Here is a 26,600-nt window from a genome sequence, read left to right on the forward strand (position 1 = left end):
AATGCAACAGATTTTTGTACATTGATTTTGTAAACTGCAACTTTACTAAATTCACTAGTTCTCTTTCTTATGATTTTATCTCCTTTTGAATTTCTCTTTTGTTCATATATTGTTTTCCTAATTTCATTAAATTGCCTATTTGTGTTCTCTTATAGCTCACTGAACTTCTTTAAAATAATTATCTTGGGGCACCTGGGTGGCTCAGTTGGTTAAGCGACTGCCTTCAGCTCAGGTCATGATCCCAGGGTCCTGGGATTGAGCCCCGCATCGGGCTCCCTGCTCGGCCAGAAGCCTGCTTCTCCCTCTCCCACTCCCCCTGCTTGTGTTCCCTCTCACGCTGTCTCTCTCTCTCTGTCAATTAAATAAATAAATAAATAAAATCTTTAAAATAATTATCTTGAATTATTTTGTCAGGTAATTTTAAAATCTACAATTCTTTGGGATAAGTTACATGAAATTCATTGTGTTTCTTTAGTGGTATCATGTTTTGTATTTAAAATTTTTTGTTGTTGTTTCTTGACTTTTTTGTGTGTTCCTTTAGCCTTGTATATATGTCTGTGCATTTGTAGGAACAGTCACCTCTTCCAGACTTTATAGACTGGCTTAGGTGGGGAAAGACCTTTACCTACATGTGGGTGTGAAGGCACCAGGTGGGTGGAGTGTGGCCTCTCTGGCTCTAGTTTCAGTGGAGTACAGCAGCATCTCTGGCTCAAGGTGTTGGGGTGAACAGTAAAATAAACTATGGGCTGTTTTATCAGCTGAGTTTAGCATTATTGAAGGCTGCAAGGGTCTTTGGCAGTAAAGGCTTATCGTCTCTAGCAGCAGTGAGGGCTGCTGGTGTCCTTAATGACAATGGCTTCTGGAATCTTCTTGTTCTACTTTTCTCTCAAGAAGAGAGATTGTGAACGAAGAGATTCTTCTTGGTACCAAGCTGGGCTAAGTTGAGGAATGGGTTGATGTGGGTAAAATGCATCCTCTACTTTTCTATTTGGCCATCCCTGGATTTTCTCCTCCACCAGGTTGCTGCAGCCTCTTTAAATGTACTCCAGAGCTCTCCAAGGGTTATTTTCTCTGTGGTATTTGTGAAATCATTGATTTGGAGGGGGCCAGCAAGCACTGGGGTCTCCTAATCCACCAACATGCTGATATCACTCTCCATTGTTTTTTGTAAAAAGTCAGGTGTTACTCTTGTTGGGAATCTCTTATAAGTGATAAGTGTTTATCTCTCACTTATTTCAAGATTTTCTCCTTGCCTTTGGCATTCAGCATCTTTTCTGTCTGTACAGATCTATTTGTGTTTATCATACTTGATATTCACTAAGCTATGGATGTGTAGATTAATGTTTTTCATGAAATTTGGGAAGTTCCAGCTATTTCTTTCAATATTTTTCTGCATACTTCTCTCTTTTCCATTTGACATTCCCATTATGCATATATTGATGCACTAAATGGTATCCCACATTTCTCTGAAGCTTTGTTCATTTTTCTTGATTGTTTTTCTCTCCATTCTTCAGGTTTCACACTCCCTTTGTATCTATCTAAGTTTTCTAATTCTTTTTTTCTGCCAATTCAAGTTTGTTATTGAACGCTTCTAGTGAGTTTTTCATTTTAGTTATTATACTTTTCAACTCCAGGACTTCCATTGGATTATTTCTTTTATAATTTCTATCTTGTTATTAGTAATCTTTATTTGATAAAACATTGTCATCATACCTCCCTTTATTCCTTCAAGCATGGTTTCCTTTATTTTGAAAATAGTTATAACGACTACTTTGAACTCTTTGTCTATTAAATCTGACATCTGGTCATTTAATCACAGGCAGTTACTATTGCTTGCTTTTTTTTCCTGTGTATGGGGCACAGTTTCCTGTTTCTTTTATATCTTTTTTTTTTTTTTTTTTTGCTGAACTCTAGATATTTAAAATATGTATTGGTTCTGTGGGTATTGCCCTTTCCCAAGGAAATTTTGTTGTTTGCTACTTTGTTTAAGTAACTGGCTGGGATGTTTCTGTGAAGTCTATTTTCCTCGTAGTGTGAAGCCTCTGGTATTGTTCTTCAGAGGATGCAGACCTGGGCATGGGTGCAGTAACCCTGGAATGACAGTGGTTTGAAGGTCTGTCTTTGTCTCTTTCCATGTCCACACCCAACTGTTCAGCTCCACTAACTGCTGGCTGATTTTTGTATTTCTTTCATCAATGCCATAATACATAAATTGCTCCATTGAGGGAACCATTCAATTTGAGCTTCTTTGCAGAAGTAGTTTAAGGTCAGTGTTAAAGATTAGTTCCAATCCAGGAGGGCTCTTCATAGCTGCCTCTTTCCCTGGTTCTTTCTAGTAAATAGCTATCCTGCAGTTAATTTATATTTCTAATGAAGCTACCAGTCATTTCTTAATTGCTTTACACAAAAACCTCCATTGTTTTGAGAGGATGTTTAGGCTTGAATTTCCCTATACTATTTCAAATAAAGACAGTTTCTTTTATAAAAGAAAGTTTATTCTTTAGCCTTTCAGTGTTTAACATACTGTAATTGTAATAAGTCACACTTGATTGAGCTCGGTTGTGGCTGTAGTTTTTCCTGAGGTGTCCAATTCTGGAAAAACAACACACTATGTAATCCTAATTTTTTTTTTAAGATTTTTTTTTTTTTAATTAGAGAGCGAGCGAGAGAGAAACAGCATGAGAGGAGAGAGGGTCAGAGGGAGAAGCAGGCTCCCCGCTGAGCCGGGAGCCCGATGCGGGACTCGATCCCAGGACCCTGGGATCATGACCTGAGCCGAAGGCAGTTGCTTAACCAACTGAGCCACCCAGGCGCCCGTAATCCTAATTTTTTAATTTGTGGAAATAAAAATCAATCTGTTCTGAACTGACTGGACAAAACAGTCTTCAAAATTATGCCAAATTTCTGTTCTACCATCTAGAGATCAGTTTCCTGAAGCTACTTGGTCTAGTCAAGAGTAATAAAGAGCATTATTATCTTGTAATACTTATCTTGAAAATATAGGCCAATGAGTTTCTTAGGAAAAATCTAGTTAAACCTTGCTGATTTTCTTGGCTTCTATTCCTGATGGATCTTGAAAAAAGTTATTAAGTATTCATGACTGTTTTTTAGAGTTTCCCTACCCTCCTGGAATGATTTCCTTCTTAAAGATCCAAGTGATAAAATCCATTTCTATGAATGCTTTATATTCTGTCTTTTAAACAAATAGCATGATTTCCCTCATATGTGGAATTTAAAACATAAAATGAATGAACGAGGGGTGGGGGTGAGAGAAAGAGGCAAACCAAGAAACAGACTCTGAACTATAGAGAACAAACTGATGGTTATCAGAGGGGAGGTGGGTGAGGGGATGGGTGAAATAGGTGGTAGGGATTAAGGAGTGCACTTGTGATGAGCACCAGGTGTTGAATGGAAGTATTGAAATCACTACCTTGTACATCTGAAACTAATATTACACAGTATGTTAACTAACTGGAATTTAAATAAAAACTTAAATAAATAAGTAAATAATAAATAAATTTAAAGTACACATTGTAGCATGTTAATTCACACTCTTTCTACTATGTTGAATGACTTTTTATTCTCCTCTTGACTCCACCATCATTCTTCTGATGAACCATTTATTAGTCAAAACTTAGTCAAGTTGTACATGATGCTGAGGTGATATTCAGATACTTCATGGGATGACTAAAATCTTCCTTTTTAATGTCTTTGAGATTATCCCCCAGTTTAGCTTTCACAAAACCACCCACTCTAGACCAGACACCTAAAGAGCATTCACTTTTATGATTCTTGTTTGAAAATATAGGGAAAAGTGTCCAAAGAACTATCTGGAGAATCTGATGATGAAGAGGTACAAAATGAAAGACAGAGAATCCTAGGGCAGCCTCAGGAGTTGCTGGATTCCACAGTGCTTATTAAGGAACTCACAAAGGTAACCTCATTCACTGGCCAATATATGCCGGCTTCAATTATCCCCAAGAGCATGTCACTGGTGTCCAGGGCACACTGTGGTTCTTCAGAATCTATGTGTATTTTTCCAGTGTAATAGGAGAGTTCTTGTGAAACTGTCTGAAGTCATGGTCCCTAGGGTCTGAGGTATTTATTTGGTCTTCAAAGACTCTTTACTAAATAGTGTTTTCTGGATTTTTTCAGATATATTTTAAGTATCCAGTCATTCTGGCTGTGAAAAATATATCTGTTACAATCCAAAGAGGGGAGTGCTTTGGATTGCTTGGATTCAATGGAGCTGGAAAAACGACTACCTTCCAAATTTTGACTGGAGAAGAAACTGTTACGTCTGGGGATGTGTTCATTGAGCACTTTAGCATCACTAAAAGTCTCCAAAAGGTAAGAAACAATTACAGTCTAAGATATGAGAAGCTTGATGCCTTAGGGGTACAGGAAACAGGCAGGTGTTGAAGATAATAGACGGCAGTCATGGTAGACATTGATATTGATATTGATACTGTCGCCTCAGTAGATTCTGGAGAAAGAAATTTTTGAGTAGAGAGAGACAACAAGAATAGAATCTAAGACAAGATTATCTTTTGTGTTCTTTGAAACTACTAGAGTAAAAGTCAAGTTCTCTCAACAGTACATCTAACATATGCCAGACAAGGTACTGTAAGGAAGGAAAGACTGGGCAGAAGATGTAGTTCACTTATAAGAGCAGTTCGCTTGTAACTGAGGTCTTCATACACCTTAGAACTCTGGAACATGACGGCCTTTCGGAATGGTCCCAAATCAAGGCAAGGTAGCTGTCTTTTGTATCCCTGAATCAGTCAGCCGTTGGGTGCACATGCCATCCGTGGGAGAGTGCATTAACTTCGGGAAAGCTAAGTGGGAACAAAAATTCAAGAAGAAGAAAATGGTCAGTGGTGTCAGATTCCAGGAAATCTCAGGCAATGTAAAGCCTGAATAGAGTGTATTGGATTTAGCAACTAAAACTTCACTGATGGAGTTAGCAAGAACTATTGTACTATGGTCAGTTGAGTGGTAGTAATGGGAGCCTAAATGGTGCATTTCTTTCTTCTTTAGTTCATGGCACATTGTCATTATGACATCAGGAAGATGGGGTTGTGGGAGCCTGCATACTCTAGGATGAACAGTATTCTAGTAACGGAGGTGAAGCTAAGAATTTGGGTTATACTTCGAAGAAAGTTAGCTTTGAAGCAAAGGGAAACATTAGAATTGACCCAAAGTTGTGAGAATGAGACAGGGGATATTTTATACATTAAACAACTTGACCACATTTATACTAGAAGGGAAAAAATTGAAATAGAGGAAGAAATGTTGTATGATGAAAGGAGGTGAATGGGTTCTTCCAGATGGTTCTTGGGGTCAGAGATTCCAAAATTCCCAGCAGGCACTATGGAGGTTCCTCAAAAAATTAAAAATAGAAATATCAGACGATCTGGAAATTTCACTACTGCGTATTCACCCAAAGAAAACAAAAACACTAATTCAAAAAAATATATGCACCCCTATGTTTATTGCAGAATTATTTACAGTAGCCAAGATATGAAAGCAACCTAAGGTATCCATTGATAGGTGAAGGGATAAAGAAGAGGTGGTATATACAATGGAATATCACTTAGCCATAATAAAGAATGATACCTTGCCGTTTGCAACAACATGGATAGATCTAGATTGTATTATGCTAAGTGAAATAAGTCAGACAGAGAAAGACAAATACCATGTGACTTTACTTATATGTGGAATCTAAAAAACAAATGATTTTATTAATTTGGGTCCTTTCTCTTTTCTTTTGGATAAGTCTGGCCAGAGGTTTACCAATCTTATTAATTCTTTCAAAGAACCAGATCCTAGTTTCATTTATCTGTTCTACTGTTCTTCTAGTTTCTATTTCATTGATTTCTGCTTTAATCTTTAATATGTCTCTTCTCCTGCTGGGTCAAGGCTTTATTTGCTGCTCTTTCTCCAGATCCTTTAGATGTAAGGTTAGCTTGTCATTTGGGATTTTTCTAATTTTTTGAGAGAGGCTTGGATGGCTATATACTTCCTTGTAAGGACCACCTTTGCAGTATCCCATAGGTTCTGAACCAATGTGTTTTCATTTTCTTTGGTTTGCATGAACTGTTCAAGTTCCTCTTTAATTTCCTGATTGACCCATTCATCCTTTAGCAGGATGCTTTTTAACCTCCAAGTGTTTGCGTTCCTTTGAAATTTTTCCTTGTGGTTGAGTTCCAGTTTCAATGCATTGTAGTCTGAATATATGCAGGAATAATCTCGGTCTTTTGGTATCGTTTGAGACCTGATTTGTGACCCAGTATGTTGTCTATTCTGCAGAAAGTTCCGTGTGCACTCAAGAAGAATGAGTATTCTGTTGTTTTAGGATGGAATGTTCTGTATGTATCTACAAAGTCCATCTGGTCCAATGTGTCCTTCAAAGCTCTTGTTTCTTTGTTGATATTCTGCTTAGATGATCTGTCTATTGCTGTGTGTGGAGTGTTGAAGTCTACTATTAATGTATTATTATCAATAGGATTATTTATTTTGGTTAATAGTTGGGTGCTCCCATGTTGGGGGCAGAGAGATTTACAACTGTTAGATTTTCTTGTTGGATAGACCTTTTAAGTATGATATAGTGTCCCTCTACATCTCTTACTACAGTCTTTGGTTTAAAATCTAATTTGTCTGATACGAGAAATGCTACCCCAATTTTCTTTTGAGGTCCATTGGCATGATAAATTGTTCTCCATCCCCTCACTTTCAGTCTGGAGGTGTCTTTAGGTTCAAAATGAGTCTCTTGTAGACAGCATATGAATGGATCCTGCTTTTTTATCCAATCTGAAACCCTCTGCCATTTGATGGGAGCATTCAGCCCATTCATGTTGAGAATTAACTATTGAAAGCTATGAGTGAAAGGGGAGGAATCATGACCAATACCAAGGAAATAGAGGCAATTATTAGAACTTATTACCAGCAGCTATAGGCCAACAAACTAGGCAAACTAGAAGAAATGGATGCATTCCCGGACACTGATAAACTACCAAGACTGAAACAGGAAGAAATAGACAATCTGAACAGACCAATAGCCAGCAAGGAAATTCAAACAGTAATCAAAAACCTCCCAAAAAAACAAGAGTCCAGGGCCAGATGGCTCCCCAGGGGAATTCTACCAAATATTTAAAGAAGAAATCATACCTATTATACTGAAGCTCTTCTAAAAAATAGAAATGGAAGGAAAATTTCCAAACTCTTTCTATGAGGCATTACCTTGGTCCCCAAACCAGACAAAGACCCCATCAAAAAGGAGAATTACAGAGCAATATCCTTGATGAACATGGATGCCAAAATTCTCACCAAGATATTAGCAGATAGGATCCAACACTACGTTAAAAAGATTATTCACCATGACCAGGTGGGACTTATTCCTGTGATGCCATGATGGTTCCACATTTGCAAACCAATCAACGTGATAGATCACATTAATAAAGAAGAGACAAGAACCATATGATCCTTTCAATTGATGCAGAAAAAGCATTTGACAAAATACAGCATCGTTTCTTGATTAAAAGTCTTCAAAATATAGGGATAGAGGGAACATACCTCAGTGTCATAAAAGCCATCTATGAATAGCCCACAGTGAATATCGTTCTCAATGGGGAAAAACTGAGAGCTTTTCCCTTAAGGTCAGGAACACAACAGGGATGCCTACTCTCACCACTGCTGTTAGTACTAGAAGTCCTAGCTTCAGCAATCAGATAATAAATAAATAAATAAATAAATAAATAAATAAATAGCATTCAAGTTGGCAAAGAAAAAGTCAAACTCTCACTCTTCAAAGATGGCATGATACTCCATGTGGAAAAACCCAAAAGACTCCATCCCCTCAAATTAGTAGAACTTATACAGCAATTCACCAATGTAGCAAGATAAAAAAATCAATGCACAGAAATCAACTGTATTTCTATACACTAACAATGTGACTGAAGAAAGAGAAATGAAGGAATTGATCCCATTTACAATTGCACAAAAACCCATAAGATACCTCAGAATAAACCTAACCAAAGAGGTAAAGGATCTATACTCTAGAAACTACAGAACACTTATGAAAGAAATGGAGGAAGACACAAAGAGATGGAAAAACATTACATGTTCATGGATTGGAAGAATAAGCATTGTGAAAATGTCTATGCTGCCCAGAACAATCTACACATTCGATGCAATCCCTATCAAAACACCATAGACCTTTTTTACAGAGCTGGAACAAACAATCTAAAATTTGTATGGAACCAGAAAAGACTCCGAGTCACCAGGGAATTGTCGAAAAAGAAAACCAAACCTGGGGACATCACAATGCCTGACTTCAAGCTACATTACAAAGCTGAGAGCATCAAGACAGCATGGTACTGGCACAAAAACAGACACATAGATGAATGGAACAGAATAGAGAGCCCAGATATGGACCCTCAACTCTATGGTCAACTAATCTTTGACAAAGCAGGAAAGAATTGATCTAATGGGAAAAAGACAGTCTCTTCAATAAATGGTGCTGGGAAAATTGGACAGCCACATCCAGAAGAATGAAACTGGACCATTCTCTTACACCATACACAAAGATAAACTCAAAACGGGTGCAAGACCTCAATGTGAGACAGGAATCCATCAAAATCCTACAGGAGAATATAGGCAGTAACCTCTTCAACATTGGCCACAGCGACTTGACTTCTTTCAAGACATGTCTCTAAAAGCAAGGGAAACAAAAGCAAAAATGAACTTTTGGGAATTCATCAAGATAAAAGTCTCTGCACGAAAAAGGGAAACAGTCAACAAACTAAGAGGCAACCCACGGAATGGGAGAAGATATTTGCAAATGACATAACAGATAAAGGGCTGGTATCCAAGATCTATAAAGAACTTCTCAAACTCAACACCCAAAAAACCAATAATCCAGTTAATAAATGGGCAGAAGACATGAACAGACACTTCTCCAAAGAAGACATACAAATGGCTAACAGACACATGAAAAAAATGTTCAACACAACTAGCCGTCAGGGCAATGAGCTACGACCTCACACCAGTTAGAATGGCAAAAGTTAACAAGACAGGAAACAACAAGTGTTGGCAAGGATGTGAAGAAAGGTGAACCCTCTTACACTGTTGGTGGGAATGCAAGGTGGTACAGCCACTCTGGAAAACAGTATGGAGGTTCCTCAAGATGTTAAGAATAGAGCTACCCTACAACCCAGCAATTGCACTACTAGGTATTTACCCCAAAGATACAGACATAGTGAAAAGAAGGGGCACATGCACCCCAATGTTCATAGCAGCAATGTCCACAATAGTGAAATTGTGGAAGGAGCCAAGATGTCCTTCAACAGATGAATGGATAAAGAAGCTGTGGTTCATATATACGATGGAATATTACTCAGCCATCAGAAAGGATGAACACCCACCATTCACACTGACATGGCTGGAACTGGAGGGGATTATACTAAGTCAAATAAGTGAAGCAGAGAAAGACAATTATCATATGGTTTCACTCGTATACGGAACATAAGGAATAGCGCAGAGGACAACAGGGGAAGGGAGGGAAAACTGAATGGGAAGAAATCAGAGAGGAAGACAAACCATGAAGAACTCTGGGCTCTGGGAAACAAACTGAGGGTTACAGAGGGAGGGGTTAACAGGGTGATGGGTATTAAGGAGGGCACATGTTTTGATGAGCACTGGGTGTTATATGCAACTAATGAATCGTTGGGCACTACATCAAAAACTAATGATGTATTATATGTTGTCTAATTGAACATTAAAAATATTTTTAAAAATGAACAAACAAAAACAGAAACAGACTCTAGATACAGAGAACAAACTGGGAGTTTCCAAGAGGGAGGGGATGGGGGATAGACAAAATAGGTGAAGGGGATTAAGAGGTACAAACTTCCAGTTATAAAACAAATAAATCATGGGGATGATAAATACAGCATAGGGGATATAGTCAGTAATATTATAATAACATTGTTTAGTGACAGATGGTAACTACACTTATCATGGTGAGCATTGCATAATGTATAGAATTGAATTACTATGTTGTACATCTGAAACTAATATAACATAGTATGCCAACTATACTTCCATAATAAAATTTAAAGAAAATAAAAGTGGGGTATTAAAGCCTCCAACTGATATTTTTCAGCTGTTTACTTTTCCCTTCAAATCTATTACTGCTTTCTTCATATACTTTGGAGCATATGTATGTATAACTGTTCTATGTTCATGGTAAATTGATCCTTTCATCAATATATAATACTGTATTTGTCCTTGTCATAGTTATTGACTTCAGATCTATTTTTTCTTTTTTTTTTTTCTTTTTTTTTTTAAAGATTTTATTTATTTGACAGAGAGAGACACAGCGAGAGAGGGAGCACAAGCAGGGGGAGTGGGAGAGGGAGAAGCAGGCTTCCTGCGGAGCAGGGAGTCCGATGTGGGGCTCGATCCCAGGACCCCGGGATCATGACCTGAGCCGAAGGCAGACGCTTAATGACTGAGCCACCCAGGCGCCCCTGGGTCTATTTTTTCTAATAAGAGTACAGCCACCCAGCTCTTTTGGGCACTATTTGCATGAAATTTTTTTCCTGTCCTTTTACTCTCAACCTATTTGTGTCCTTAAACATAAGCGAATCTGACTAGATAGTGGATATTTGGATCATGTTTGTTTTTTTATTTTTTTTTTTAAGATTTTTTTATTTATTTATTTGAGAGAGAGAGCAAGCACAAGAGAGGGGGGAGGGTCAGAGGGAGAAGCAGACTCCCTGCCAAGCAGGGAGCCCAATGCGGGACTCAATCCCGGGACTCCAGGATCATGACCTGAGCCGAAGGCAGTCGCTTAACCAACTGAGCCACCCAGGCGCCCTGGATCATGTTTGTTTTTTTAAATTCATTTTGCCAATCTATGCCTTTTGATTGGGGAATTAAATCTATTTACATTTAAAGTAATTACTGATAGAGGGGCAGTTGGGTGACTCAATTGGTTAAGTGTCTGCCTTTGGCTCAGGTCATGATCCCGGGTCCTGGGATCCAGCCCTACTTTAGGCTCTCCGCTCACCAGGGAGTCTGCCTCTTCCTCTCCTGCTCCTCCCCACTACTTGTGCTCTCTCTTTCTCTCAAATAAATAAATAACATCTTAAAAAAAATAATTACTAATAGAGAAGGACTTACTTTTGCCATTTCTTGTTTTCTGTATCTCTCATTTATATTTTTTGCCCCTAATTTCCTCCATTACTACCTTATATTGTATTTAGCTGATTTTTTTGTTGTTACATTTCCTTTTGTATATATTATACACACATTTTCTTTGTGATTACCATTGGGATTTCATCTAACATCGTAAAGTTGTAACCATTTCTTTTGAATTGATACCAACTGAAATTCAATCACACAAAAAACTCTACTTCTATACACCTCTGATACCATGTCCACACTTTGTCATTGTTGTCACAAAATACATCTTTATACTTTGTGTACCATTAAATATTATTTTATGCATTTACCTTTTAAATACTGTATAAAATAAATAGTTGAATCATAAATCAAAATTATAACAATTCTGGTTTTCATATGAGCTAGTGTATTTAGCTTTACCAGAGATCTTTATCTCTTTATATGGCTTTAATTTACTGTCTAGTGTCCTTTAATTTCAATGTAAAGGATTGTTTTTAGCATTTATTGTAGGGTAGATCTGATGGTAATAAACTCCCTCATCTTTTATTTGTTGGGGAATTTCTTATTTTCTCCTTATTTTTGAAGGACAGTTTTGTTGGTATAGAATTCTTGGCTGATGTTTTTTTCTCACCTTAAATATATCATTCCACTACTTTCTAGCCTCAAAAATTTCTACTGAGGAGCTCCTGGGTGGCTCAGTCAGTTAAGCATCCAACTCTTGATTTTGCCTGAGACCGTGATCTCATGGTCCTGGGATAAAGCCCAGGATTGGGGGTCCAAGCTCAGTGGGGAGTCTGCTTGAGGATTTTCTCTCTCCCTCCATCTCTGCCCCTTCCCCTGCTTGTGCTCTCTCTCTCAAATAAATAAATAAATCTTTTTTAAAAAATTAAATTAAAATTAAATTATAGATGAATTGAGGAATTAGCTTATCTTTGCGTAAAAATCCTGGGATTTTAAGTGGGATTCCAGAAGATTGACATACTCATAGTGAACATATCTTTCCATGTGTTGGATCTCATTAAATGTCTCAGAATAATGGTTTTAAAGTTTTATAGGAATTTTACACTAAACAGAGAATTCAGCTTGTTTGGATATAAGATCAAGAAGCAATAATATTGTGTGCAATTTATTTCTATATATATATTATGTTTTAATATTTAAATGATTTTCTATTTTTTATTTGCTGATGGTCTATTGAATGCAACTGATTTTTTTAAAAGGTTTATTTGTTTATTTTAGAGAGTGTGTGTGAGCAAGGGGAGAGGCAGAGAGAGAGGGAGACAAGCAGACTCCCCACTGAGCACAGAGCCCAACGTGGCGCTGGATCCCAGGACCCTGAGATCATCACTTGAGCTGAAATCAAGAACCTAATGCTTAACCAACTAAGCCAGCCAGGCACCCTGAGTGCAATTGATTTTTAAATATTGAACTTGTATTCAACAAAATTACTAAATTCTCTTTTTTTTTATTAAAGATTTTATTTATTTATTCATGAGAGACAGAGAGAGAGGCAGAGGGAGAAGCAGACTTCCCGCGGAGCAGGGAGCCCGATGCGGGACTCGATCCCAGAACTCTGGGATCATGGCCTGAGCCGAAGGCAGACGCTTAACCATCTGAGCCACCCAGGCGCCCCTAAATTCTCTTAATTCTAATATTTATCTATAAATTATATTGGAATGTTTACTTATAAATCATGACTGCTCCAGATAACAAAGGTTTGTTTTCCTTTCCAACCCTATGCTTTTTTTCCCTTACCTTATTACAATGGCTAGAACCTCTCCTCAGCATGGAATAGAAATGGCAATTGCAGATTCTCAATCTGAAACTCACAGGCAAACTTTCTTATTCATGTTTTGTTTTTACCTGTAAATACCTCTTATTTACCCTCATTGGCAAAAGATATTTTCATTGTGTATAGAATTTGAGGTTTGCCATTATTTTTCTTTAGCACATTGAGCTGTTGTTTCACTATCTCTAGTTTCCATCTACTTTTGAGAAATTTTGAGCTCAGTCTGATATTCCTTTATAGATAATCTTTCTTTTCTCTGTAGCTGCCTTTTATATTTTCTCTTTGTTCTACATAAGCTTCCATATGAAATGTTTAGATATGAATCTTTTAAAATTTTGTCCTGCTTGGAATGTGTTGACATTCTTCAATTTATCAATTGGTATCTTTAATTGGTTCTGGATCATTTTCACTTAGGACTTCCTCAACTATTTCTCCTGCTCCTTTCTTTCTCTCCTTCTGCAACTTCAGTATCCAGATATTTCCAATGTATCTCTCACTTTCATGATTCCCCATTTTTAATTTTTGTGCTGCATCCTAGGTGCTTTCTTATTACCTAATCTCCAAGCTAAGCTAATTTCTTCCATTGTCATTAAATTGCTGTCAAATGCATTCACAAAGTTTGTAACATGTTTTATCTATTTATTTATTTATTTTTAGTTTTTAGGTGCTATACATGGTTCATTCCCAAAATATCCAAGTGACTTTATACTTTTCTTTTTCATAAAGATTTTTAAAATTTTTTATTTATTAAGTTTTTAATTTTAATTCTAGTATGCTTAGCATACAGTATAATATTAGTTTCAGGTGGACAATACAGTGATTCAACAATTCCGTACATTATTCAGTGCTCATCATGATAAGTGTACTTTTCATTGCCATCACCTATTTCACCCATCCCCCACCAACCTCCCCTCTGATAACCATCAATTTGTCCTCTATAGTTAAGAGTCTGTTTCTTGGTTTGTCTCTCTCCCTCTTTTCCCTTTTGTTTGTTTCTTTCTTAAGTTCTGCATATGAAATGAAATCATATGGTATTTGTCTTTCTCTGACTTGTTTCACTTAGCATTATACTCTCTAGATCCATCCATGTTGTTGCAAAGGGCAAGATTTCATTCTTTTTTATGACTAATATTCATTGTATATATATATATGTGTATACCTTCTTTATCCATTCATCAGTCAATGGACAGTTGGGCTGCCTCCATAATTTGGCTGTTGTAAATAATGCTACAATAAACACTGGGGTGCATTTATCCATTTGAATTTTGTGTTTTTCTCTCTTTGGGGTAAATACCCAGTAGTGGAATTACTGGATCAATCATAGGGTAGTTCTATTTTTAATTTTTTGAGGAAACTCCATACTGTTTTTCACAGTGGCTGTGCCAGTTTCCATTCTCACCAACAGTGCAGGAGGGTTTCCCTTTCTCACACCCTCTTCAGCACCTGTTGTTTCTTGCATGGTTGATAACCATTCTGACAGGTGTGAGATGATATCTCACTATAGTTTTGATTTGCATTTCCCTGATGATGAGTGATGTTAAGCATCTTTTCATGTGCCTGTTGGCCCTCTGGATGTTTTCTTTGGAGAAATGTCTGTTCATGTCTTCTGCCCATTTTTGATTGGATTATTTGGTTTTTGGGTGTTGAGTTGTATAGGTTCTTTACATATTTTGGATACTAACCCTCTATTGTATATGTCATTTGCAAATATCTTCTCACATTCAGTAGGTTGTCTTTTAGTTTTGTTGATTGTTTCCTTCACTGTGCAAAAGCTTTCTATTTTAATGTGGTCCCAATATTATATTTCTGCTTTTATTTCCCTTGTCTCAGGAGACATATCTAGGAAAATCTTGATGTGGCCAATGTCAAAGAAAATATTGTCTGTGTTCTCTTCTAGGAATTTTATGGTTTTGGGTCTCACATTTAGGTCTTCAATCCATTTTGAGTTTATTTTTGTGTGTGGTGAAAGAAAGTGGTCCAGTTTCATTCTTTTGCATGTAGCTGTCCAGTTTTCCCAACACCATTTGTTGAAGAGACTGGAGACTGTTTTTGTCCCATTGCATATCCTTGTCTCTTTTGTCAAAATTGACCATATAATCATGGCTTTCTTTCTGGGCTTCTATCCTGTTCCATTTATCTGTGTGTCTGTTTTTGTGCCAGTATCACAGTGTTTTGATTACTACAGCTTTGTAGTACAACTTGAAATCTGGAATTGTGATACCTCCAGCTTCATTTTTTTATTAATATATTTTTAAGTTTTAAGAATTTATCATGTGCACAATCATTTGCACATTTGATCTGGTAATCCCAATATCTGAAGTCATTTCAAATATGTTTCTTGTGAGTACTGTTTCTACCGATGGCATTCATGGTATCTTTTTCTTTGTTCATTGAGTTATGGTTGTATGAAGCTCATTTACTTTCAAAATTATATGGGAGGATAATTTTATACCTAGAATAGAAGAAAGGGTTTGTTTTGATTTCTGTCAAGAGATTAAGGGTGTAAACAACCTGGGATTACTGTAAATTCATTAATAAAATCTCAGAGGAAAAGGTATGAATTTTAAGTATTCAGAATAATTTTAACTATTTTTAATTTTAATTAATTTTAATAAAATGATGTTATCTTTTTCTCTTGTCTGTGTGCATCTGAATGCAAATCCATTAAAGGGTTGGTTATTGGGAAAACAACACTCATTGCATTCTCCTGTTTGTGGGAGTGGGGAAAAGGCTTTGCTTCTGGTTCAGCCTTACTGTGAAACAAGATCTACAAATGTGTAAGTTGCACAGTGCAAAAAACTTCCATGGTGGCCATGTCCTTTAGAGTTTCTTATTAGTGAGGAGAGAATCTCATATTCTAATACTCCTCCAAATTCAGTGGGCTCCGGGATTTTAACTTTTTCATTCCTAACATCATTAAAAGTGAATTGAGGAACCAGTTATTCCAACTTATTACAATAGATCCAGCAGCCATCATTGTGTAGCCTTTAGAAAAGAAAAATCCTTGGTAGGACTCTTAGAGACATGGCCTGGAGGACTGTGGTCTTCTATCTCATCCAGAGATGCTCAGCAGGATAGATGACTTGGGTCCTTATTAAGGCAATTCTCATAATCAGGTGAAGTCAAGAGTTGGCTATTGTCCTCAATCTGATGCATTGCTGGAATACATGACTGGTCGGGAAATAATGATCATGTGTGCCAGATTATGGGGAGTCTCTGAGCCCCAAATTCAGCTGTATGTGAATAGATGGTTGAGTTCAATGCAACTGGAACCCCATGCTGACAAGCTTATCAGAACCTACAGGTGAGTCATTTCATTATGATGATCTTTTTGTTGCTGCCATTAATGTTGACATGCTTCCCTATGTTTCTGAGGTTTGAAATAAATGAGCACAGCTTCACCCAGGTCCCTCTCTCACACAATTATCTAATTGTAAAACTATCTCACAAGTTGCTAGGTTTCAGATATAATTGTAATAAGACAGATCAATGTAGTTCCATGTCTTTCCTTTGCAGAGATGAAACTAAAAATCCCAGTTCTATTTGAACTGTAGCCTCTAAATCTCAAAAGGGATTATATTATTCTTCCTAGTGTCCATATGGTTCTTTTTCTCCCAAGAAAGGAGGAATCTCGGTCCCTTGACTTATGGTAGATTTTTATACTTGGGAAATCATGGTACCCTAAGCACAAGTAAATAAATGCCACTGACAGTGTACCTAAAATCAGTTAAATAAAAGTCACTCATCTACAGGGGCGCCTGGGTGGCTCAGATGGTTAAGCGTCTGCCTTCAGCTCAGGTCATGATCCCAGGGTCCTGGGATCGAGCCCCACATCGAGCCCCACATCGGGCTCCTGGCTCAGCGGGGAGCCTGCTTCTCGGACTCCCTCTGCCTCTCCCCCTGCTCATGCTCTCTCTCTCTCTGTATCTCTATGTCTCAATTGAATTAAAAAAAAAAAGTCATTCATCTACATTTCAAATGAAATGGACCCCGAGAAACAAACTAAGGGTTTTAGAGGGGAGAGGGGTCGGGGGATGGGTGAGCCTGGTGATGGGTATTAAGGAGGTCACGTACTGCATGCAGCACTGGGTGTTATATGAAAACAATGAATCGTGAAACACTACATCAAAAACTAATGATGTACTGTATGGTGACTAACATAACATAAAATGAAATAAAATTTAAAAAAAAAGAAAGAAAGAAAATTAATTGGAATATACACCTGTACTGGGCTTGCTAACTTATTGAAGTACAACTAATCAGCATTGTGGAATTCTATATTACATGTTTGTTGATATGTTTGTGCTCTTTCCTATAAGTAACGAATTTGTATAACTTCCCTCTCCCCTAAATTTTCTCTCCTTCTATGACCATAAAGTGGAGGAACCAAACGTAGCCTGAGTACTGCTATTGCCCTAATGGGGAAGACCTCAGTCATTTTGCTGGACGAGCCATCAACTGGCATGGACCCTGTAGCCCGACACCGGCTCTGGGATGTTGTGACATGGACCCGTGAAAGTGGCAAAGCCATCATTATAACTTCCCATAGGTGTGACTCATTGGGATGCTTGAATGAGGGTTGGCAAGTATGATAGTGGCTTATAAGCGAGAATTATTTGGGGCTAGGAATATTGACAGTAAATTTGCATAGGTATGTGATTTCCTCCTTAGTACTAATGAATGGAATGGCCACAAATCCTTGTTGAGTTAAATAATTAAGAATGGGGAAAGAGCAAGAAGTTCAGGAGCTGTTGTGTCTGGGGATTAGTACTCTACTACTAATTGTTTGAAATTTTTTCATTTTCCAACTATGATCTTTATGATGAGCAAATTCCATTTTACACTGAAAACAGAGTCACAAAATCCTGGCTCCGTTTGAACTACAGAATGTCCTCCAAAACAGAACTTTTTATGCTATCATGTTTTGCTAGAATGGAGGAATGCGATGCCTTCTGTACCAGGCTGGCCATCATGGTGCAGGGAAAGTTCCTGTGCCTGGGTAGCCCTCAGCACCTCAAAAACAAGTTTGGCAACATTTACATCCTGAAGGTCAAGGTCAAGATTGATGCACAGGAGGATAAACTGGATCGTTTAAAGTATTTCATCACATTGACATTCCCAGGTAAATTAGGTTGAACTAACTTTTATAGAGATGTGTTAAATCATGAGTTTTTTTGTTTCACCATCCATATGTTTTATGTCTTCAATAACTGTTTCCTATGGGTTATTGATATTTATTGATCTTCCATAGTAAATTCCTTTTGGGAATCCTTCTTCCTATAGTTTCTTAGCATAATAAGGCATATGTTTTCCACACATACAAAGGTTCTCACTCAGCTCTTGTATCATTTTAATAAGGCAGCTTTGGGTTCGAGCTGTCAATATAAATTATATCACTAAAGTCATGTTTTTGAGTACAATTCTCAATTATTTTCACATATTACCCATTCAAAGTTTCAAGGCTTTTTTCCTTCAACTAAGCATGTATCCCTAGTCTTTTGATGTCTCAACTAGGATGTGGTATAGAAATGCAAACAAGAACCACTAAGCGTTTCTCTTCTCTCAAAACTAGTTCTGTTTCTGCTGCTAAATTCAACAAGCACCCCTCTGCCTACATGGTGTAATACCAGAGATAGCAACTACTTTTTTCTGTCCTTTACCTCTCTTTCCTAAACATAAAGCAGAAGCATGGCAAAGATTTTAATAATGCTGGTTTTTTCTCTTACTTTCCACTTTGTTAGGTTGAGCAAAATATCACAGAAGTTCCCATTATGTGTCAGGCTGAAGAGTCGTAAGTTTTTCTTCCAGGCAATGGAAAATAGCATGATTGATTGTAGTGTAGGAACAGAGATCACAAAGTAGATAAGAAATGAATGGAAGAGCAGATGTGGAGAAGGGATGTATAGAAAAATAATTACACCAGTGTTGGTCATAGTGATTGTGATGTGCCTATGACACCTGCAAATGGATGTGTCCATTAAGAAGTTCAATACTCACTTAATGCATTTATTCAGCACATAGTTTTGAGTATTTATTCTATCAGACTTCTATTTCATGTGGTGTCTAAATTACCACAAAGAGAAGCTGTGACCAAAAAAACCTCACTTACTGTCTGCTGTCCTAGCTTTGCTTGAAGGAGGGACACTAAACACTGACCTAAGACCTTGAGGATGTGGACTCAAGAGGTTTAATGAGAATGTGGGTTCGAGGCACATTCTCTCCTGTAAGGTGGTTGTTGCCCCGTTCTTCCTTACATCATTCTGGAGCAGATACTTATTCAGATATGACAGAATCAAAAAGGAACTGACATGGACCCTACACCTAAATGTTGATTTTTAAAAAGAAGAAATAAATATTGCAAGCAAAAGTTATCCAGAATGTATATAAAGAGGATTTACCACAATAATCAGATATTTGGGATAAATGATTCTACACACAAGCCCAAGGAAATTTAAGTGACGTGTGTTCTCTTTTTAAAATGCAAAGATGGGGGCGCCTGGGTGGCTCAGTTGGTTAAGCGACTGCCTTCAGCTCAGGTCATGATCCTGGAGTCCCAGGATCAAGTCCCGTGTCGGGCTCCCTACTCGGCAGGGAGTCTTCTTCTCCCTCTGACCCTACCCCTTCTTGTGCTCTCTCTTTCACTCTCTCTCTCTCTCTCTCAAATAAATACAATAAAATCTAAAAAAAAAAAAAAAGCAAAGATGATTCTATTTCTACAACGTGGAAGATTATATATTCTGAAAAGTACTGCTGGTAAAACGAAACTAGAAATTGATCAAAATTAAAACAAATACATCCTTAATACAATAGTTGGCTTACAAACAAAAGAGAGAAAAAAATTTTAACCAGAAAACAAGAAAAAAAAAAAAAGAAGAAGAAGAAGAAGCCAAACAAAAGAAAGGAAACAGTGAGCAGTTAGAAAATGCTAATTGTAGAAGCAAATGCCATTGTAGCACTGGGATCACTGATGAAGTTCTGGACCCTCTTCAGGGTTGGGAAGCTCATGCTGAGACTGCCATGTAAAGGGGGACCCTCCAGTGGGCGATCAGGAGCATCTCTGATTCCAAGCAGGAGCAAGCAGAGATCCTCTCTGCAGGAAAGGATCTGAAATTTAAGCTTGGATTGGGGAGAGACTCACAGGAGGCAGATATGAGAAAGTACCAGAGGAAGGTCTACACTGGGAGGCCATATTACTTGATACATCCCAGAAGCCTCTCAGAAGGAACCCTACAGGAGAGGACTCTAAAGCTAAGAAAGATATTCTGTCCCACCTCACTTTCTATATAGGAAACTCCTTCTAAAGCTTTAAGAAAATTAATCTCAAAGATAAATGACTGAAAAGATTATCATTGAATCCTACAGAAAAATATCATAAGTAAAAGAGGATAAAAGAAAATACCTACAGACATTGAAAGAACAGCAGAGCTATAAGGCCACAAAGCAGATGAAACTATTATCTAATATTTCAACGTGAGCCTAAAGAATTAAGAAGGGGATGAATGGTATGTAAGAAAATCCTAAATTCCAGTTGAAAGGACAAAGAGATTAAATGGCTAACCAACAGGGTGATATGCAGACAGCTGACCACATTGGAGATGGTAAACAGTTCAGAAATACTTAACTATCAAGAGCAAACAAACCACATAGAAAGCACAAGGGAAATGGAGATTGGAAAGGAGAAAAACAGAAAACCACCAAATGGAAACACAGGTAAGCTTTCAAAAAAAAGTAAGTGAGACGTAAGGCAAGGACAATCCAACACAACTATGAAATTAGTCCAAAAGAAGAAAAGCAAAGCCATAGATTAAAACAAATACTAAAAACTATCATTCAAGAAAATTTCCTAAGATGAGACAAACCTGCTTACTGAAAGGACAACCTGAAAAATTGACCCAGTATCATCAACACCAAGGAATATTCCAATATAACAATTGTATTTTAATAATAAAGTGGGATGACCTTTGGATCCCAGATAAAAAAAAAACAAGGGGAAGAAAGAAAATTTATAAGGGAAGAAAATTAGATTGATTTTGGGCTTTGTGACAAAACATTTTATGCTAAGAAAAATGGAAGCCATAGTTTTCATATATAGTCAAAATGATGTTCAAGAATAAAACTCAAAAAGAGTTATAAACAAATAGGTATTCAGGGGATGTTATTCCTGATGGCTCTCCCTGAAGACTACACAGACAAAAATTTCATGTTGACTGAGGAATGATTGGAGAAGTTTCTGCATAAGTACTCTTGGTGAGCACTGAATATTTATCCCAGTATCTTAAAAAGAAGGGACAATTTATGGGTATTAGGAAAAGATGTTAGAATGAATTTAACCATTAGAACAAAAATATATTCTTTACCGTATCACAAATATAACAGTAAGAATAAGAACGAGCCACAAAGTGAAATACATACAAACACAGACAGACGTATTTTGTATATTTACATTTGTATTGATATTTATGCATTTATCCAGTATATATGCATATATAACTTTAAAAATTATATAGGAGGACTATAATTAAATATACTATTCCTTTCAATATATGTAAATAGACTTAACTCCTGCATTGAATGAAAAAAAATTTCAACTTGGCTCACAAGCAAAATTCAGCTCTCTAATGTGTATAAGAAGTAAGCGCTACTAAAAAACCTAAATCAGAGAGGATAAAAATTTTAAAAATGGGCTTCATCATTCTCTTGCTATCCCACACTTGATCTTTAGCAACTTATTACATTTTTTATTGCAGCTTATGTCATCTGGTAGTGTCTGCCTTGTACAAGCAAATGCTATGGTCCTGATCTTCTCTGTAGATGCCTGTCTCTACCCGGATATGGGTTCGTTATTTGCCCTGAGTTTGCCCTGTCAGAAAACTGATGGGTTAAGAAATGCATTAATTTGCAATTTGTCCAGCTTTCTTGTAGTAGCAGTGGGAGTGACAGTCTTTCCAACTCACTATATTTCACAGGTGAAACTGGACCAATTTTTTAAAAAGCAATGGCCCAATGATTCTACCTACAGCTATATTTTAGATACTTGCATCCACCTGTAAAAGGAGATAAGTAAAATAATATTTAAGTCAGTAATATTCACAATAGTCAGACAATTTCCATGTCTATCAGTAGCCTAATTGATAAATGGCAGAATATTCATATGCCAGATTACTATTTAGAGAAGGAGACGAATTATAGCTATATGCAACCGCATGAATGAATCTCACAAACACTGAGTAAAAGAAGAAGAAAGAAAAGAAAATACACCAGATGATTCCATTCACATAGAGGTCAAAGGTAGGAAAACTCTACCTCAGTTTTTAGAGGTATATGCATTGGTAAAAACACCTTTGAAAAGGAAATGTCCACAATAACAATGAAGGTATTGGTAATTTTTTATGTGGGATAGAGGCTGAGGAGTGGGACATGGAAGTCTCTGCGTTACTATTACTTGGCCTAAATGGGGTGATTTCACCAGTGTTTGCTTTGAATAATTCATTAAACTCCATGTTTCAAGTTTTTCACACACAAAAAAGAGCTTTATGGCATCATGGAAACAATACACACATTAAAATTCACATAAGAAAATCCACTCACCCTTATTATAAACATGTATTTTTTACTTTAAAAGATTTTGACCCCAGTTAATCCAATTTGCAACAACCTACAAATGTGCACTGATGAGAGTAAACACATTTGTTCCAATTAGAAGTGGATACCACCCTCTTCCCTTTCGTTCCACCAGTGGGTTCTTATTCACCAGTGAACAAAACCAGAACACACAGCCTGACTTTGGTGATTTATATGTATGATTTCCTCTTTCACAGGACATGTAATAATGAAAAAGCAAGGAGGCCTTGTCCTGCTCTCCTCCCCACCAAGCACACAGCACATGCATACATATCCACACAACCGAGGTGAAAATCCGGCCAGCTCATATTCTCAGCACTATGTTCAGGAATACAGTCTTGTAACAGAATTTTAGAAGGCTCAGAGTTTCTCCATGGGGTATGTGAGCTGACAATTTTACTGTGCCTGAAAGCCTGCCCTCAATAACTGTTATGAAATCCATTATAATAAGAATATTTCATCAGAAATAAATCCAAAAGGAATTAACCATGTCATATATATCAAAGAGAGCAGGTTATTTGACCATGTCCCTTTTTGTATTAACAATGTCTCTTCACCCCTCTATTGTGAATAATTAAGTTGATGTAGCAATATTTTGGAAATTTAAAATGGTATCTGCAAGATTATTCATCTATCCTGTCTTTCATTTCTTAGGTAGTGTATTAAAGCAGGAGAATCAAGGGATCCTTACCTACTACATTCCCAGCAAGGACAACAGCTGGGGAAAGGTAATATAGAAACCATGACCTTCTAACATTATATAGTTAGAAAGCACTAATGATGGGGGCAGTATTTGATATCCAGGCATGTGTAATGGGAGCCTGACATTGTATAAGGAGCAGAAAGGTAACCTAAAGTATGTTATTTTCCAAAAGTCCCTAGAATTTAATTGATTTATTCCTTAAATCCCATTATTAATCTCTGTCCATCAAGAGAAGGGGGACAGAGAACGGCTTCCTTGCAGATTCTCAATTTATGTTTTCTATCGTTTTCTCATCTCCCCCTTTTGTCCTCCAACATTAACTTGACAGGACTTGGAGGAAGTGCAGGAGAGGCTTATCTGGGTTGGGCACTGGAGGGGAGGACTATAAAAATGGTAACTGCACTTTTTTATTGCTGTTGTTGCTAAAGGTGTTTGGTATTTTGGAGGATGCTAAAGAGCAATTCAATTTAGAAGACTATTCCATCGGTCAGATAACGCTGGAACAAGTCTTCCTGGCCTTTGCTAACCCAGAGAACACAGAAGGTGATTATAAAGAAAAGGTACCCTCAGATTCACTCCCAACCAGTGAACTTTATGTCTTCCTTAGACTACTCTGTCTATGCATGGACACACACAGGGGCATTACTATGTGTGTGCCTATCTTGGTATAAATATATTTACATAATAAAGAGTCCCCCAAAGAAGAACATATGTCACTCTTTTGTAGATTTACATGAGTGGCTCGTGTATACAGCATGTGCAAATCTAAAGACATTTGGAGAAATTCCTGTTCATTTTCCTAGAAATATAAAAGAGCGCCATTAATCAGGGTAGGAAAAGGACCTATTCCTGAGCATGCTGAATGTTTAAACAGAAACATCCAGAAATGGTGGTGCTGTCAAATGGGAGAGCTTGAAAAGCAAGAGGATTATGTTTCAGTATTGAGTTATGGTTAAGAGGAGCAGTAAGCCTGTATCAAATCATCTTTTGCATGAGTACACACATACACAGTTTTATACCAAAAAGGATGTAGTTAAAATCAGTATCAAAGTTTAAGGGGTAGGAGTAAGTTGGATTATTATTTCCAAAACTCAAACCAAGATTCTTCATTTGTAAGAGAATCTTTGTACCAAGACATTTAGAGTCCAAGAACAGAAGGTAAAACACTTCTTTAAAAATAGTGTGTTTTCTTTCCTATTCTCACCCCACTTCTGATTAAGAGAGAAAGAAGAAGAAATGAAGTGGAGAGAGACACAGCTCTTCCTCAGATCTTGTCTGGGCACGTGGAGTACACCATAAGCCACATGAGAAATCTAATCACTCTCAAGATTCATGGGCAGATGAGCAGACAAGTAGGGATGACTGTTGTCCAGTTGCAAGACAGAAAGAGTCCCTGAAGCTACTCTATTTTGAGATGGTTTGTTCAAGGTTTTTATATCCTCAGTTGGATTTTGTGAGTAATAAAATGATACCCAGAAGCTATTCTGTGTTTTATTGTTTTTAGGTGTGACTTTCTATGGGCTCTACGCCCACACATGCCATACATCACCACTGATTTCAGTAATTGCAAAATTTGTTTACCAGGCTTGCCACCTTTAAAAGAGGAGCGGGAACTCATTTGATTAAGCTATTATTACTTGCATCTAGTCTCACAGTTGGCATCATTAATGACTCTCTTTAAAATTCCTTTAATGTGGTAGTTTCTTTCACTGTCCCTCCCTATCTTCAAGCAAGAAACAAAAAATTATATGTCAGTTCCTCTACTAAGCAGTTTACATGCATTGCATCATTTAATTGTGCTACAAGCCTCTGAAGTAGGTGGTGCCGCTTTTATTATCCTCACTGTACATGGGAGGCACAGAGGGGTAAAGGATTTACCCAGGGTCACCCAGCAAGCAAGCAGGAACATCTGTCAATATCCCCATTAGGAGCCAGGAAACCACACAGCAATTTGAACATGAACGGGAAAAGTTAAAAGAATTATTAATTATAACAGGGGGTTAGCCATAAGAAAGTACAGAGAATGCTCAAGAATACGCTATGGCTGAGAGAAATTACCCAAGGAAGAAACAAACTTGGAAGAGGACTCCTCCCCAAGGCTGGGATTCAGATCATCTTGGAGAAGGTAAAGTTGGTGGGAAGTTCCCTGGCCTTGGGTCGAGGCTGTCCCACACCTGCTGAGAAACAGGAAATGCCCCATAGGGTACAGGCCGCCTAGGCTGGCCAACAGGGAACCGGCTGGATCTAGCAAGCAGGAAACTTTTCTGTGCTTGTTGGCAGGCTGGTGCTAGGAAGGGGCACCTGCGAGAGTCACTGAGCATCCACGGTTAACGGGCGTGGGGGTGTAGGGTGAATGCCGCGAAACGTCCTCCACACCTGCTGCTGGCAGCAGCAAGGTGGTAGTAAGAAAAATCGAGAGAAAACACCCGAACCTGGACCAGCAGCCCTTGGTCCTGCAGGGTCCATGCAGCACGCTCTCCTGACAAAGCTGAACCCGACAGCTCGAGAGCCCAGCTCCGTTTAGCCCTGAGAGGCCAGAACCCGATACCTGGTCCAGTAGGGTGCGTGTTGGCTGGGGCGGAGGTCCGCCAAGAGAAGCGACCATCAGTGGACTGGAGCAGCATGAGAGGGGTCCGGGGGTGAGGCCCACTGAGTGGCTGGCGGGTCAGGGCAGCGGTGCAGAGGACGCAGTGGGGGTCTCCACGCGCTGAGCGCCCACGGGCAGAGGCGGCGCATGCCACCGGGTCGCCGCGCGTCTGAGGCTCTGAGTGGCCCCCTGCTCTGGGGAATGCATCCAGGGCTTCCGAGGGAGGAGAAAGTGCCCTCCCCCTCAAAAACACCAAAACAAGCACAGGAAGTAAAGGACCGTTCTCTGGACCCTGAAACACACACGGGAGCTAACGAGAGCAAATTAAACTTTTATTTGGGCTGTGCCAGGTATTTGAAAGCCAGGGCTCTGGAGGCACGTGTTGTGGGTCTAGGCCTGCGGAGGCCAGAATTTATTTGCTATGTGACTGTCCCAGTCAGCTGGGGCCGCCGTAACAGAATACTGTAGGCTGGGTGACTTAAAAACAACCAGTGTATTTCTCACAGTTCTGGAGGCTGGGAAGTCTCCGATCAAAGCTCCATGCAGATTCAGTGTGTGGTGAGAGCCTGATTTCTGATTCACAGACAGGCGTCTTCTCAACGTCTTCCCCTCCCGCTACCTTCTTCTTCTTCTTCTTTTTTTTTTTTTTTCTTAACATATATTGCATTACCTGTTTCAGAGGTACAGATCTGAGATTCAACAGTCTTGCA

At 38.2% G+C, this 26,600-nt stretch overlaps 1 protein-coding gene across 1 annotated transcript in view; it reads left to right on the forward strand.

The window, feature by feature from the left end:
• Window positions 1-26,600, forward strand: part of LOC123840994 (phospholipid-transporting ATPase ABCA3-like) — a 157,206-nt gene that overhangs the window by 113,141 nt on the left and 17,465 nt on the right. The window contains exons 26-32 of the mRNA XM_064590317.1: window positions 3,809-3,934; window positions 4,156-4,350; window positions 16,096-16,283; window positions 17,358-17,528; window positions 17,911-18,101; window positions 23,255-23,328; window positions 23,732-23,863. Coding sequence (XP_064446387.1) covers window positions 3,809-3,934; window positions 4,156-4,350; window positions 16,096-16,283; window positions 17,358-17,528; window positions 17,911-18,101; window positions 23,255-23,328; window positions 23,732-23,863 — 1,077 coding nt within the window. The remainder of the gene's footprint in view (window positions 1-3,808; window positions 3,935-4,155; window positions 4,351-16,095; window positions 16,284-17,357; window positions 17,529-17,910; window positions 18,102-23,254; window positions 23,329-23,731; window positions 23,864-26,600) is intronic.

This window comes from Mirounga angustirostris, unplaced genomic scaffold, assembly GCF_029215605.1.
Source record: "Mirounga angustirostris isolate CCGP_5_RB_7025 unplaced genomic scaffold, mMirAng1.0.hap1 SCAF_5, whole genome shotgun sequence".
NCBI classification, from domain to species: Eukaryota; Metazoa; Chordata; class Mammalia; order Carnivora; family Phocidae; genus Mirounga; species Mirounga angustirostris.